General features: G+C 40.1%; 1 protein-coding gene across 1 annotated transcript; it reads right to left on the bottom strand.

Annotated features, from left to right (window-relative positions):
- Positions 1-6,328: 6,328 nt before the first annotated feature.
- Positions 6,329-12,939, bottom strand: cfap92 (cilia and flagella associated protein 92 (putative)). The gene is made up of 10 exons (XM_047339332.1): positions 12,723-12,939; positions 12,356-12,531; positions 11,546-11,651; positions 10,344-10,528; positions 9,298-10,145; positions 9,001-9,195; positions 8,169-8,442; positions 7,925-8,089; positions 6,859-7,047; positions 6,329-6,502 (listed from the first exon to the last, which is right to left on the bottom strand). The coding sequence occupies exons 1-10, from the start codon at positions 12,937-12,939 to the stop codon at positions 6,329-6,331; spliced, it is 2,529 nt and encodes an 842-aa protein (XP_047195288.1).
- Positions 12,940-14,656: the final 1,717 nt, after the last annotated feature.

Genomic DNA, 14,656 nt, shown 5'->3' with positions numbered 1-14,656 from the left:
CTTCCTGCTCAGCGGTAAACAACAGTTAGCTGGTGAACATAGTGGAGCATTGAGCTGCTGAAGAGACTCATGAATCATGATCTATGAATAAGCAACAGGTATATTCACTTCAAAGGTATGATATACTGTACGTGTATACTGCGTTTAATATGTCAATGTTCACAACTTGACAAAAATCTGTCATTGCACAAGAGTAATCTTTTAAAATCTTGTACAAACAAATAAACAATGTTCACAGATTAACCCACTATAGGCAAGACTTAGCTGCTGAGGTTCCCTATTACAACCCCAGACTTTACACTTGCAGTGTCTCCGGTTTTTAAACACTTGAAGACAGCCAGACCCCAGATTTCCTGTGTGGTAGTTAAATTAAACATTTTCCTTTAGGAATATCTAACAAATCAGCCTAAAAGCAAAATAATGAAGAACCTGGAACAGCGTTTTGACTCCTGCATTGCAGAAAAACTGGTCTGAAGTTTTCCTTCTCAGAATATTTTACTGTCCAAAGCAGGTTTGGTCTTGTCCAAGAAAATGTCACCTCATTAAAGTCCCTCAACATGTTCGGCCTATTGCCTGAATATGGGCAAAACTGAATAACCTACAGATTTCTAGATATCATTGCACATAAACAGCATTGACTTACACAAAGTAACGCAATCGAATATTTGCTGTTGTCCAAATGTTCCTGGGACTTGCAGAGTCACAGAGTGAGTCACTAATACTTCACCTTCAGCATCAGGCCTGGTTTCCTCAGTGAATACTTCTTGGGCTCATCTTTCAGTTCATCCTGAATTTTCCTCCCATGTGACACTTGAGTTCTGGGACGGGGACGCTGTCTGGTCTGCTGGTGCCAGGACGCCGCTTCCTCAGCCAGCGGCTGCACTGAGCTCTGGCTGCTTTAAGAGACTCTCCTGCAGAGCAACAGCACATCCATGGATTTTATACTTAAAAGTTCTTAATACTAATGAACTCAACAGGCCTGAGAATGATTTTACTGCAGTGGAAGGTTGGACAGACACAACAGGGCACATTATTTACAGATAATTCAGTTTAAAGTTCCTCCCTGTTGAAATGTATTCTCCAGTGTGGTGTGGGATTGTGACTGATACTCTCTCAAATATCCTCCATCTGGAGCTTCAATCAAAACATATCAATATAACCTTTGAAAAGTTTACAGCCGAGACTGTTGTAGGAAAAAATCCGCTCTTGGATGCTGTTGAAGTGGAATATTCAGTGCATCATGGTAGGAGCTACAGACAATTGTGTCAGACGGGCTTTGGTTACTCACCAAGGAAAATGAAATGCCACACAAGCAGTTTGTATCTACCACGTGTACCAACAGCATCCAATGGTGACTGCCAAGTGCTTAGCATAGTTTGTCACAGCTTAAGATAAACTGTCGTGAGTTGTCCAAGCTTTAGCCTCAGTTAATATCTTGCCCTGCCTGATACTTTCCAGTTCACCATCTTCCTTTGGAAAGGATTATTACCTAACTGCATGAAATGTGTCATGTTGATATTTGTTTTCTGATGGGGCAGTGATTATATTATTAATGCTATTAAATTATCATATCACAGATTAGTTTTAAATTAGCAACCTACATTCAAACCACCTGAGAAAACGCAAATAACCAAATCTAACAAATCACATAAAACCAGACATAACATCCACTTGGTCAAGATTTATTTTGTGTTCATAAGCAGCTGTCATATAAATGAATGTTTTTGATCCTGGCGTTTCAAAGAAAAGAGTCGGATTTGTCCTGTCTTAGCCCGATGGAACACGCCAACGAAGACAAACAGTTCCATGAAACAGTAAAGGGCTAAAAGGAAAATCGAGTCTTGAAAATATGATAAAGATGTTGCACTCTGCTGTGAATGATTAAAATCTTTCTTTTTTAAATGCTGTGTTGTGGTTTTCATTAACTCACTCCATTTGCTGCCCTTTATTTTTGTCTGACAACCTGCTGGGATCTACAGTATCATCCACTGGATCTATTGCATCTACCTGCAGATAACTTCAACAAGTAAGGTAATAAAATCGCTGGTGCACCTTTAAGACTTAAACTTAATTAAAGTAGAAGTAAACGAGCCTCTTGCCACTTTATTTTAATGTAATACCTTTATTGAAGTGTAATTCTCGGGTACTTTTGGCAGCCATGCTTCAGAGTCTGTCATGTGGCCTGCAGTAAGTAACACCATGTGGCTCATGACTTTCTGTTAGATTGAGGCAGCTGTTAGTGGATACATTTATCTCCCTCCCCATTGATGAGAGTTCTCCTTGTTTGCCTGCTGAACTCCGAGAGACAATTCAGTAAACAAAAAGTTTTCATCCTGTGATTCTCTGGGACTGACACCAAGCCTCGACATTTACAGCTGATGTCGTAAGCTACAACAGAAATATCTCAACGTGACATCTGGCCTCTTAGTCAAGGAAAAGGAAAAATACACCATCCTACGACAAAATGAACGTTTACGTAAAAGTTGTACCACTTTAAGAAGTTGCATGTTTCAAGCAGTTTTATTGTATTTCAATGCACAGCCAGCTAGCTGCTTTTGACCGTCCATTACTCACAGCTCCCCTGGCCCAGCTCAGCCCGTGTCTCTGGTCACCGAACTCGCCGGGGGGGAGTATGTATTCAGTAAACTGTGGCGGCTGGCTTGACATGTGTTTTTTGACTTGTCCAATTGAGTTACCTAGGTAACGTTAGCTGGTGCTGGTATACAAGCTTTTTGACTTGTTTTTTGAGGTGTCAAATTGAGTTATTGCTACCTAGCTAACGTTAGCTGGTGCTGGTATGCTAGGCTGGTAACGTAAGGTCACAGTATTCCACCACCGTGTTCTATAAACCTCAACTTTTATCTCAAGTTAGCTAAAACTGATTAAGATGTATATTCTGTTATATTGAACATCTTAACTAAGTCTCTTGGCGTAACTTGAAGTTGTTTAGTTCTGCTCAAAGATATACTAAATTTTTAAGCAGAGATAGTCGTACGGAATAATGCTACTTTCCCCTTAGTGCACAGAACAATGGGAACTTACGTTATAGATAGCGTTAGCTTACTGGCTATGATGAGTCATTGTGCTGCGTTATGTCAATTTGCAGACAATGAAGACAAAGTCCACAGACATATCTTCTTATTTTAAGGAGAAAAGTAGTACAGGAGAGACAGAGCCGACAGGGAAGCAGCAGCAGAGGGTTAGTGAGGAGGAGGAGGAGGAGGAGGATGCAGAAGAAGAGCATGACAAGGATGCACAGGCACAGACAGCATCAGTAACAGAGCACAGTGACAATGAAGGACACCAGACAGCAGGGCACCAGCAACAGGCAACAATGATCACAGACGCGAGGCAGGACTCAGCAAAAGCAGCTGTTCAACCTGATCCTGGACCAACAGGTGAAGTTATGACTGTTTGGCCCTGATAATGAAATGGAAGGCTAGAGAGTAACGTTATCTGGATAAATATTTGGTTAGAGCGTGTCTGCATTGAGTTACAATTCATGACATAAATTAACCGCTTGAAGCCTTCTGAGTCATGTTTATTGGTAGTCGAGTTTGAATAGTCTTAATAGAATTGTCTATAGGCTGATATTATAGATGCAATTGGCAATTACATATTATTATATTAATATCAGAATAACTGATTTTTCCTTTTATTTCATCATAGATATCTCCCAGTCAAAAGCAGAGCAGCCCAAGCTTCCACAACTTTAGTACTTCCATTCAACACATCAAGGGGACAGAAGACGGTGCTTCTCTTAACACTGGTACAATACACATACATGGCTGGAATACTCTCAGAGTAAGGACTCTGCCTACTGTTATGCAGGGGTTTAAAAAATTGTAAAAGGCAACCTACAAAGATGGGGGCCTTGTAGGCCACGCAATATCTGAAGCACATACCAATGCTATGTTAACATGGACAGAATATGAAAAGTCAACTGCAGACCCATCCTCTCTCTCAGCCTCCTTAAATGAATAATATGATAAATTAGTGAGGGAAATTAGAGACTACATTAAAACTGTTTGAGAAACCCTGTCCTCACAGCTACGCAGAACATTGCACATAGAGCACATAAAGAATCTGAAGTTGAGAATATAGGACATTTCCTCTCTATTATGGAACAGCTAGCCAAGCATGATACCATAGTCAAAAGAAAACTGACAAGTCGAAGAAATGCAACATACCCTGGGCGTGCTACACAAAACAATATAATTGATCGCCTGGCTGAAGTGGTCCACACCTCAATAATTAGTGAAGTTGCACAAAATGAGGCTTTCAGCAATTTGGTTGATGAGACCAAAGACATAATGAAGGAAGGAAGGAACAGATGTCCTTTGTAATTCGATACTATTACAATGGATCAGTATGTGAAAGCTTCCTCACCTTTGAAGCAGCACAGCGCCTGGATGCTGCAGAAGTACGGTCCTGACTGCAGAAATCCCCTTAGTAGGGCAAGCATATGATGGAGCCTCAGTCATGAGTGGAAAGAACACAGGTGTTCAAGCACGCATCAAATCAGAGGCCCCATTAGCTCATTATGTTCACTGCAATGCACATTTCTTGAATCTAGTATTAGTTGACAGTGTGTGCATCCCTGAAGCCTATTGCTTCTTCTCTCTTTTGCAGAAACTGTATGTCTTTGTGTCAGGGTCATATGTGCACCAAAGATAGCTTGAGGTACAGAGGGAGACGGTTCAGGGGGCCCCGAGAGAGTTACAGAGGCTGACAGAGACACGGTGGGCAAGTAGGTACAATGCTAGCAAGACAGTGAGGGACAGACTGCCAGCCATCATACGTCTACTAAAAGAAATATGAGAAGAGAGAAATGGGGACAGAGCTGTAGAGGCATGAGGTCTATTAGCCCAAATAGATCTCAAGTTTGTTGGCCTCCTTGCAACATTCAACGGCGTTTATGGTGAGACAAAATATCTGCCACAACTCAATTTGGAACAGCTGTTACACTTGCTGACTCTCTTTTTGGAACATTGGACAGTTGTAGAGAGGGCTCTCTGTTTAATGACATGTGGGACAATACTGTGACCCTTGCCGAGCAATGCGATATCAGTGCTGCACCTCCAGGCCATCAGATCACACCAAGCGCTAGGTTTGAAGGGTATTACATATGCACTCCAATAGTTGAAAGACAGGTCAACACAGAGAAGGAGTCGTTTCGGACAGGTTCATTCATTCCAATTATTGATGTGCTTATCTCTGAGGTAGAGAGAAGATTTTCAAGAGAATATTGAGTCATAATGCAAGGGATACAAGCCTTGAATCCCTGCAGTCCCACATTTTGTGAGAAAGATGTAGTATTTCCATTTGCCTCACAATACAACTGCAGCACTAAGGATCTAGAATATGAGATCCCCCAGCTTAAGCGAATTCTTGAGAGGAAGCAAACTAGTGGCTTGGAAACACCAACCAGTTTAATAGGGCTCACTGTCTTCCTGGAGCCATATAGGAAGGTGTTCCACGAAATGTTTAAACTGTGCAAAATTGCACTTGCATAACCTGTGAGCATGCATCATGTGAGCGCAATTTTTCTGTGCTAAAGTAAATCAAGACTGTCTTGAGAAATACTATGACTGACAAGCAATTGGGCGATTTGGGGACATTAGGTGTAGAGTCGAGAAGGGCTAGGGCCATAAATCTTAGTGATTTTGTGGATGTGTTTGGCAAAAAAAAACAGCAACAGGCAAATAAAACTGTATTGAAAAGTGTCGCCTGATGAAGCAGAGATATGAGTATTTCTTTACTTCTGTATTTCTGTCTGCATCTGCCAGTGGGCAATAGCAATAAGAGATAAACAATAAACATTTGTAAAGAGATACAAATTTACATTTGCCATGGTAATGCTCTTTTGTGTATACTGTATATACTACAACGTATTTTCCTTTACAAAAGTATGCAGCAACAGTCAAATAAAGCTTTATTGTACATAATTGGAGGTCAGTGTATTTTTTTTTACTTGAGTAGGCTTGTTCCCAGTTGATGTTTTGTTTCTTAAGATAAATGTACTCTACTCTCTACTGTATATATATAATATATATATATATATATATATATATTTTTTAGGTAAAGGACAACAAGCCTATTTGAAAAACAATGAATCAACTAACACATATACAGATACATAACATATTAAAAAAGGATTGTTGTGGGGACTTAAAATGTTACCATTATTAGTCCATGCACATCAGATCATTAGTAACATTAAATGTATCATAAGAAACCAAAATATATCAGTAGGCGATTCCTTAACTCTTTACCATAGTTTTCAACCAGCCTATATACTACAACAGCATAATACAATTCCTGAAATTCAGTTAAGGCTTTTGGTTTTGGTGTGGCCACCCCTATGAAACCTTTCTAGAGGCACCACTGCTGGAGGTTTGCTGTAGAGCTGAAAGTCCTCATGGTGCTGACTCCACACCCATCTGTCCCGTGAAAGTGTGGGCTTCAGTGTGTTGGCATGAAGGATGTTCTCTCTCCATGGCTGGAAACACAGTGGACAGTATTATCAACTTAACGCTCTATTAAAAACACACACTATCACTTGACACCTCTTGAGATAATTCGGATGCTTCAAATTCATTTAAAATGATATTTTGACTGCCACTGGGACAATAAATTATTTCAAGGGCAGGACAACTGAAGCTAATGTGATTAGTCATGTCATGTTACACGCTATTCTATCCTGACCTAAACATACTGGTCGCAGAGAAAGAAGGACAAGTAGGTAAACAGTGAAGAAATTGTATCTCTCTGCTGAATTTCATGGGAATGTCAATAAACTGAGCATTCCTGTTCCTGTGAAACCCCACACTGCTGGACGATGAAGAGTGACCTCACCTTCCTCAGCTCATCCAAACGAGCCTCATCTGGGTGTCTGGGGTGCACCCTGGACCTGTCACTGCTCAGATTTCCAAACCAGGCTGTAGAGGCAGCAGTAGAGCCAGAGTCCTTTTTAGGAGCCATGTCTCCAGGCTCCACGATAGCACTGAGATACTCTTGACTATAGGTGAACCTTCGGCCCGGCACCTGAAGTCATCACCAGAGAAACACATGTTAGTTGATTTCTTTGTGTGTTCCAGCAATAGACTGTAGATAGAGATGGTTGGCTGGTAGTGGCTGGCTGCAGTGCGTGTCATAAACCCTGCCTCCTTTGTGTTGGTGGATGGGACAGGGACCAAATTAAAGGTAGCAGTTCGCACTGGTAATTTGGGTTTTAAACCAGCTATAAATAATTTGTAATTTGTTTTCATAATTTGTCATATCTAACTTTTTTATCAAGTAGTTGCCAATTTACACATCCAGCAGATAAAAATCAGCATTGTCACTCATTTGCAGTAGTTTTTCTGGACCCCTGACTTTTGGCTCTATTTTAGTCTTCAAGCAAATAGCTTGACTCTTTAGCTGCTATGTTAATCACAGCTAAGCTAGTTAGCTATGAGAATCACTCAAACAATACATTTGCAAGCTGTGACACAAAAATATAGAGTTGAATGATGAAAAAGCTGTCCTGTAAAGCTGAAGGAACTGCAGAATCTGGGGATAATTCCCCATGTGTTACATGCACATTGACTCCTTCCACATTACACATTATCAGCTGATTCATAAAGTGTTGTTCAGTTTAAAGATCCGCTGACTGTAATGTCTTCACTCTTTTCTTAAACTGCATATGGATGTTAAGCAGTAAGAAAATCTATTACTGTCCATAGCTGTTTGCAAAGAAATTCACTGTCTTGTAAATTATACTTGATTTGTAGTGACACACACTGTAATGGTCCTTTAACAGGGACTACACACACAAACAAGAAATGAAGCCTAAGTTTTACACCAAGATATTCTGTGATATACTGAGATGCACTGTAAATAGTATGTATAAAACAGTACTGTAGATTGTATCTTACTATACCTTAGCCATCTCTCTGCAGAGCAGCTCCCTGGTTTGTACATTTGAATTCAAGGTCTGGATGCTGTAGTTGTGTACTGGCATGGTTGCAGCCTGATCCAACCTTAATGCAGCAGCCTCTGGCTTCTGCAACAGCTCACTTTGGTCTTGCATATTTTGAATATTTTCCTGGAATAAATTGAAACACTTGAGTAACTCTGTTGATGAATCAGATTGTACTCTATTTACTCTACTAAGGCCTGCAAACCTGGACGTAGTCCCTGAAGTGCTGGGCTGACGTCTGTTGCCTGTTGTGTTTCCATCTGATATATTCTGTGTTGTCGGTGTCGAGCGCCGCATGTCTTTTCATCCTGACAGGGTGAGTGGGCAGGTCCATCATAGTGTTTGCAATGGCTTTCTGCTCCCACTGCTCAGCAGATGTGCCATATTCCCTGCTCATGCTGACAATCATGTCAGCTGAGGGGAAGAGGTCGTACTGCACCGCGTCTTTGAGTTGCCTTACTTGACACAGCTGGCTTAACCTAGGAAAAATAATAACGAAATAACTATGTTATGTAATTTATTATACATTTTATGCAAACATATACATGCTGTTCTTCCAACTGCAAATAGATACATGCAAGAGCTCAAAGGACACCATTTTACAAGTTTTAGCTGCCCAAGGGTATTATGTATATTATGATGATTTCGATGCAAGGTTAACTAGCTGTGTTGTCTCTGATTAAGACAGTGGAATGAGTATAATATAGTATGATAGCATAGCATACCATAGCATAGTATAGCATAATATAGTATAGTATATTGTGTGCCGAATGTATATTTTACAACCATTCTCAAATATCTGCTGTTCATGTGCCAAAACAATCTCAACTCAAAGGTCAAAGGTTTAATCTTAAATTTCAATTAATCAATATTATGTCTATAGACTATAGTATGCTATACTACAGCTTATTCTGCGGCCATCATGGGGCCAATACAATTGACAATGCTTTTCTTATTTTACTATTCTTGAATTGTAATAAACACAGTATAATAATCACTGGCATGGTCCTCAAATGTAATCATAATCTCATGAGTACCTTGACAAAGCCTGGAAGCAGGGTTGGGGTACCTTTCCCCTAATGTAGATCCGAGGCTGTCTCATGATGCTCTGCAGTGAATCACGTAGATGGATGGGACTCAAACTCACATCTAATGAGCCATAGATGCACTTGAAGAAACCCAGGTTTGAATTGTAGAGGACGATCACCTGTTCCGCCTCGGTCCCACTTAACCTACAAAACACCACACAAACTGAATGTCTCAGATTGAAATTTAAACAGTCAGTCCTAATGGACAGCACAGCTGTAAGGGCAAGAAAGTGTTCATGGTCTTACTTCATAGGAACAGCCTCCCAAAGTCTCCTCACTGCTTTATGTTTCAGCCCTTCAAGAACAAAGATGTGTTTCCTCTTATCTTGCACATGAAATCCTGTAACAAAATCCAGATCCATGCTCTCATCGTGCTTGGAATTCATTGGGCCTTCCTTATTTGATAGAGCTCTCTCTCTACTTTCCAATGAGGGTGAGTCCAGCTGCAAGGCTGATGCATTGATTCTGAGGATCTCTGATCTCAGCTTGGTAATAACTGAGAAGTTGTTGTAATCAATGAGGTAGACAATACGGCCAAATGGACCATTGTAGAACTCCCTGCCATCATCTGTCGTCAGTGGGCAAGCCATCTCAACTTTGACCTTGAGTTGAGAATCTAAATCATAGTATGGAGGCTGTGGCATGGGATCCCTGCTGGCAGCTGGATCTGTCATCTTGCTGTTCCATCCACTTCTCTGTCTGTCCAGCTTTAGAGGCTGAGGGCCACATTTGATTGGTAAGTCCACCTTTAGACTTTTCTTCCCAAGTAGCAACTCAGACAGGTTTAGGTTTGCGATACCATAGGTGTTCATTTTAGGATCAAATGTTGATGCATTGCTCTGCATGTCATTCTCTGACCTTGTGTCACACGTTGATGGAGTTTTTTGTTCCTCCACCTTCCTGTCACGATCACGAACCTCTATCTGCAGAGACGGATTATCCAAAAAGTCTTGGACCTCTTGTGGATTCATCGAGCCAGTCAGGATCACATTCACATCTCTAAAGTAGATGTTGGTGCCATGCTCGTAATAGTTTGTTCTGTGCATGCTCAAGTTATGGAACTTGTACTGGCAATAGACAGGCATGCACTTTTCCTAGGAGAAGGAATAAACCACATATCGACTTCTATTAAAGCACTGTACTCATTGTTAAAGATTGTAAAGCAAATTGTATATAATCAGAAAAGCTAAATAGTGAATGAAAAATAAATACATTTGACAAAAATGTAAAGTGTAAGTCATAAATCATTGTAAGATAAAGTGAATAAACATGAAATTCAATGCAAATCCCACCTGTAGGACATGGAGAGGGACCGGGGATGAAGGCATTGAGGTGGCTGACAAAATGCGGATGACCAGTGGATTAAGTTCAGCTATTAGTTGGTTGGATAAAAGAGGTCTTTCCAGGCAGATGTCGCATATGACCTCAAATACCCCAGATGAGCAAACTTGGAAGCGTTCAGTCACTGAGGTCTCACCTGGCACCCAGAGAAAAAACAAACTATAAAGGAAACAGCGCCTGAAATTTCAAGACTTAGTCTTTTTTAGCATGGTTTATAGTGGGTCATAACAGAGTATGGTTCTCTACCTGGGCCAGACTAAAATACCAGTTTTCAATATCAAAAACAAATGTTTGGATTGATCTCCTTGGAAGTTGGCACCGATATTCCAAATCTCCATGGCCCGAATCATGCCTTTGGTGATCCCTCGACTTATCCTCCAAGGTTCACATTTTACCTTTCAGTGAAATATTTTTAAAGATTTGCCTCCAAATGAGGTCTAAATGTTTTTTTTCCTATGTTGTTATATGTATCTTCATATTTTATATTGAAAGTTGAGGAGCAACACAGAAAATGAGAGTGACAGTGAACAGGCAGCAGTCCTGCAAACTTGACAGTTTATACTGCTGAAATAAATCTTTTTTAACTCTGGTCTACTCCACTTCTTATTTAAATGACTTTTTTCTCTTTTATCAACAGTCTTGGAATCACAAGACAAATTAATGTGCTTGATATCTGTATCTTAGTGAAATGTGAATATTTGAGAACAGCTCTCTGCAGTCAGAAAAAGTACACAAGGTCAGTTAACAGTTAAATCCTGGTGTCGGCCAGAGGAATGAGTTTAGGTCTGTAGTTTATGTCTGTGCTATCAGTCAGTCTGAGGAAACACAAGTGTAATTTAGAAGGCCTACTTTTTACACACTTGCTTCCTATAGTTTGTAATTTTGCTTGGAAGGTAACTACATTTGGCCATCTTATTACTATAATTCAATTACTTTACTCCCTTATCCCCTAAAAGCATGTTTTTAGTATGTAAACAATGTGGGTGTTTTTCACCTCAAAAAGTGACTCTGTGGTTGAACTGACTATAACCAGGAGACATATGAAAGTGATCATGAGGGGTTGCAACACGTTGCTTTATTTTAAGGGGTTACACACCTAGGAGTTTGGAAATCACTGCTTTAATGTTTTTTGGTGAATAAAAAGTTGACTCACCTGCCAGTAATCCAATGGGACTGACTTCAACTGATATGGTGCCAATGTTTCCCATCTCCCCAAGGTCACAAGCATCAACATTGTGTTTTTGAAAACTTGTTGTCGCCTGTAGAGCCGAGTTCTTGTCTGTTCAAAAGGGTTACAAAAATATCATGGTGAAAGCAGTTGATTCTGACTTAAAAGGTGAAATAAGTTAATTTACCTTTTTCTGAGCCCACATCCAAATTGGCATCCAACCATATTTCGCCTTTTTTTTTTTTGCTGGCAGCTTGGTTACCATGGTCTTGATGTCATCTTAGAAAGTAGAATACAACATAGATTTAAAAAAAAAACACAATATACATTTAAGGTTTGATCAGTTGAAATTCATCCTTACCACATGTGTAAATTGAATCCTCAGGCCAATACTCTGGCAATCTAAAGAATTTCTGCCTATCAGCGCGGGCCTGAAAGCTGGACAGTCTGTACATAGCGTTCCATATATTCAGAGTGATCTTATGAGGAAGTAGACTGATCAACGTGTCCCTGTTGACTCTGATGTTGAATCTGTGGCTCCAACCGACCCATATCCGATCTCCTTCATACCACGTTCTCAGAATCTGTAACAGAATCCATACATTTACTTTTTGCCCGTAAGGTATTTTTTTCAATGTTATTATTATTTTAATACTTCCTGTGCTATATTAGGTAATTTACTGTAACTATAGCCAATGTGGCTGCTTCATTGTTGTACATTCAGGATGATCATGAATTCATCATTAAGGACACACATCCAGAAAAACACAGACACATGCACCAGGTCATGGTTACCTTGGTCTCATTATCTTTGTACATTTTTGCTCCTGGACCAAACACTAATAGGTCCACTTTGGTTGTCTCTGTGTCCCCTGGCAACAGCTTGTATTCAATATGATAGCAGCTCTGAGCTTTGTGGCCTTTCACCTCAAAGGCAGATGTGCATTTTTTTGGCTTTTTAGGAGCTGCAGCTGAAACAAAGGAAGAAATACATTCGTTAATTGTCACAGTAGACTGTTGTGGTGATTTGTAGCACGTTTCAGCAGACTACGACTCATAATAATACATCAGTTCATCTTACAACTTTCAGTGAGAGCACATTGAGCCGTTTGAGCACTTGAGCTATTGTTAATGTTTCAGATGCTCTGTGCGACAAACTCACCTTTTGGAACAGCAAGGGCAATGAAAACTGTCCATTTGGTGTAATAGGAGCCGTCATCTCTTTGTAATGCGATATCCTCACTTGAACTTGACCTATATCCCGTCCCCTGCTCCGTGGATGACAAACCTTCCTGGCCTTTAACTGAAACTTTTTCACAGTCTGGCTGTGAACTGCAAAGATCTTCCGCCGACGTGTTGGCAATAAGATCGGACTCCATTGCAGTATTTTACATAAAAAACACTGTAAAAGGAAAAAACAAAGCTTCATAACTCAGCAGCTAACATTTCTCCTTAAAAAGACCTAAAACACTTTCATGTCAACAGCCACCAACTACATTTCATAGACCCTTCTTTGATTTAAGATATTGACCAAAAATGATCAATTTGAAGTCTTATTATTGTAGGGATTGGTTTACAAGGGTCTGGAATATGTTCAACCGGATTTTCTTTTTCTTCAATGATGGAATAGGGTGTTAAATTAATGTACTATAGATGCAGTATATAGACATAAGTGATTCTGAAGAGTTTTAACATAGTAAAATAACCTCATTCTTCTTCTAATGTTCAGTTTATTGGCAGGTGGCCATCGACGTCAAGATGCTTTACCGCCATCTACTGGATCTGCTTCCTCTACTGAACGGTTTATATTTGATATTTGATCGATTCTTCTTCTTTGTTCGGTATAGTGGTGGGTGGCAACCTACTTTTTGGAGTGTGAATGGGAGGCAGACACGATCTCTACACTTAAGGTTAAACTTAAAACGAGATGACCAGAGCCTGGACCAGAACCTGCATCGCCTTCTGAGTGAGAAGGGGACGTATTCTCCTGATGTTGTGCAGCATGTATCTACAGGAACGGGTTGTTGCAGTAATGTTGGCAGTAACTATGTGTCTTTTTCCTCCCATAGTCTCTCTCTCTCTCTTTCTCTCTCTTTGCAGGTATCTCTGACTCCAGAGCTGCAGGATAACAACTATTATTATGATTATTATGATGATTATTATTGTTGTTGTTGTTGTTATTATTATTATTATTATTATTAGCAATGATACTTATTATTAATTAATTCTTATAGGAATTTTTGCTGCTATAATTAATAATCAATAGCATCTTTACACTGTTATTGTTTTAATTATAACTAGTCAGAGCAGATACCTGATGGTGCACAAGTGTTCCTGGTCTCTCTCTCTCCCCCCTTTCTCTCTCTCTCTTCTCTCCCCTCTTTTCCACCCATCTCTCCTCTCCTCCCCATTTTTCTCTGCTCACCCCAACTGGTCGAGGCAGATGTCTGCCCACATTGAGTCTGGTTCTAGAGGTCTCTTCCAGTTACTGAGGGAGTTCTCCACAGTTAAAAAAGTGCTGTTCATTGTGGGAACTGTTGGGTTTCTCTATAAAAAATTCTTAAGGTCTTGACCTTCTATGTAAAGTTCTTCCACTCCATTCTTTGCAATTTCCCTCTTTAGCTTTTCTCGTTCGCTAACATACTTATTACAGTAAAGCATTACATGTTCCACTGACTCCTCAATTTGGCAGTAATTGCATAATCCTGTTGGATCTCCTCTTTGGTGCTCCTTTTTGCTGTCCTCACTGTGCTCACTTTCCGCTGTACTGCATAAAAGTGTCTCCCTGTGTGAGCTACATCCCAGCTATGTTGACATTCTTTAGTGCTTGCTGAGCCAATAAATCCACCCCATCATTGCCATTTATTCCTCTGTGTGCCAGTATCCAAATAAGTTAGAATATTCATATTTTAAAATCTATACAGGGTTTCATATATCTCATCAACTAAATATTGCATACTGTGAGATGAAAAATACTTTTACGGACATGAGCACAAATGGTGGATGTCTATCTTCAGAATGCCCCTGAAGATTTGTCCAGTAATTCATCAACTGTCTCCACCTGAGTGAAAAGGCATTTAACCCACCTCAACTTGA

This window comes from Hippoglossus stenolepis, chromosome 3 (assembly GCF_022539355.2).
Source record: "Hippoglossus stenolepis isolate QCI-W04-F060 chromosome 3, HSTE1.2, whole genome shotgun sequence".
NCBI classification, from domain to species: Eukaryota; Metazoa; Chordata; class Actinopteri; order Pleuronectiformes; family Pleuronectidae; genus Hippoglossus; species Hippoglossus stenolepis.
This window is presented reverse-complemented; position numbering and strand designations above follow the sequence as displayed.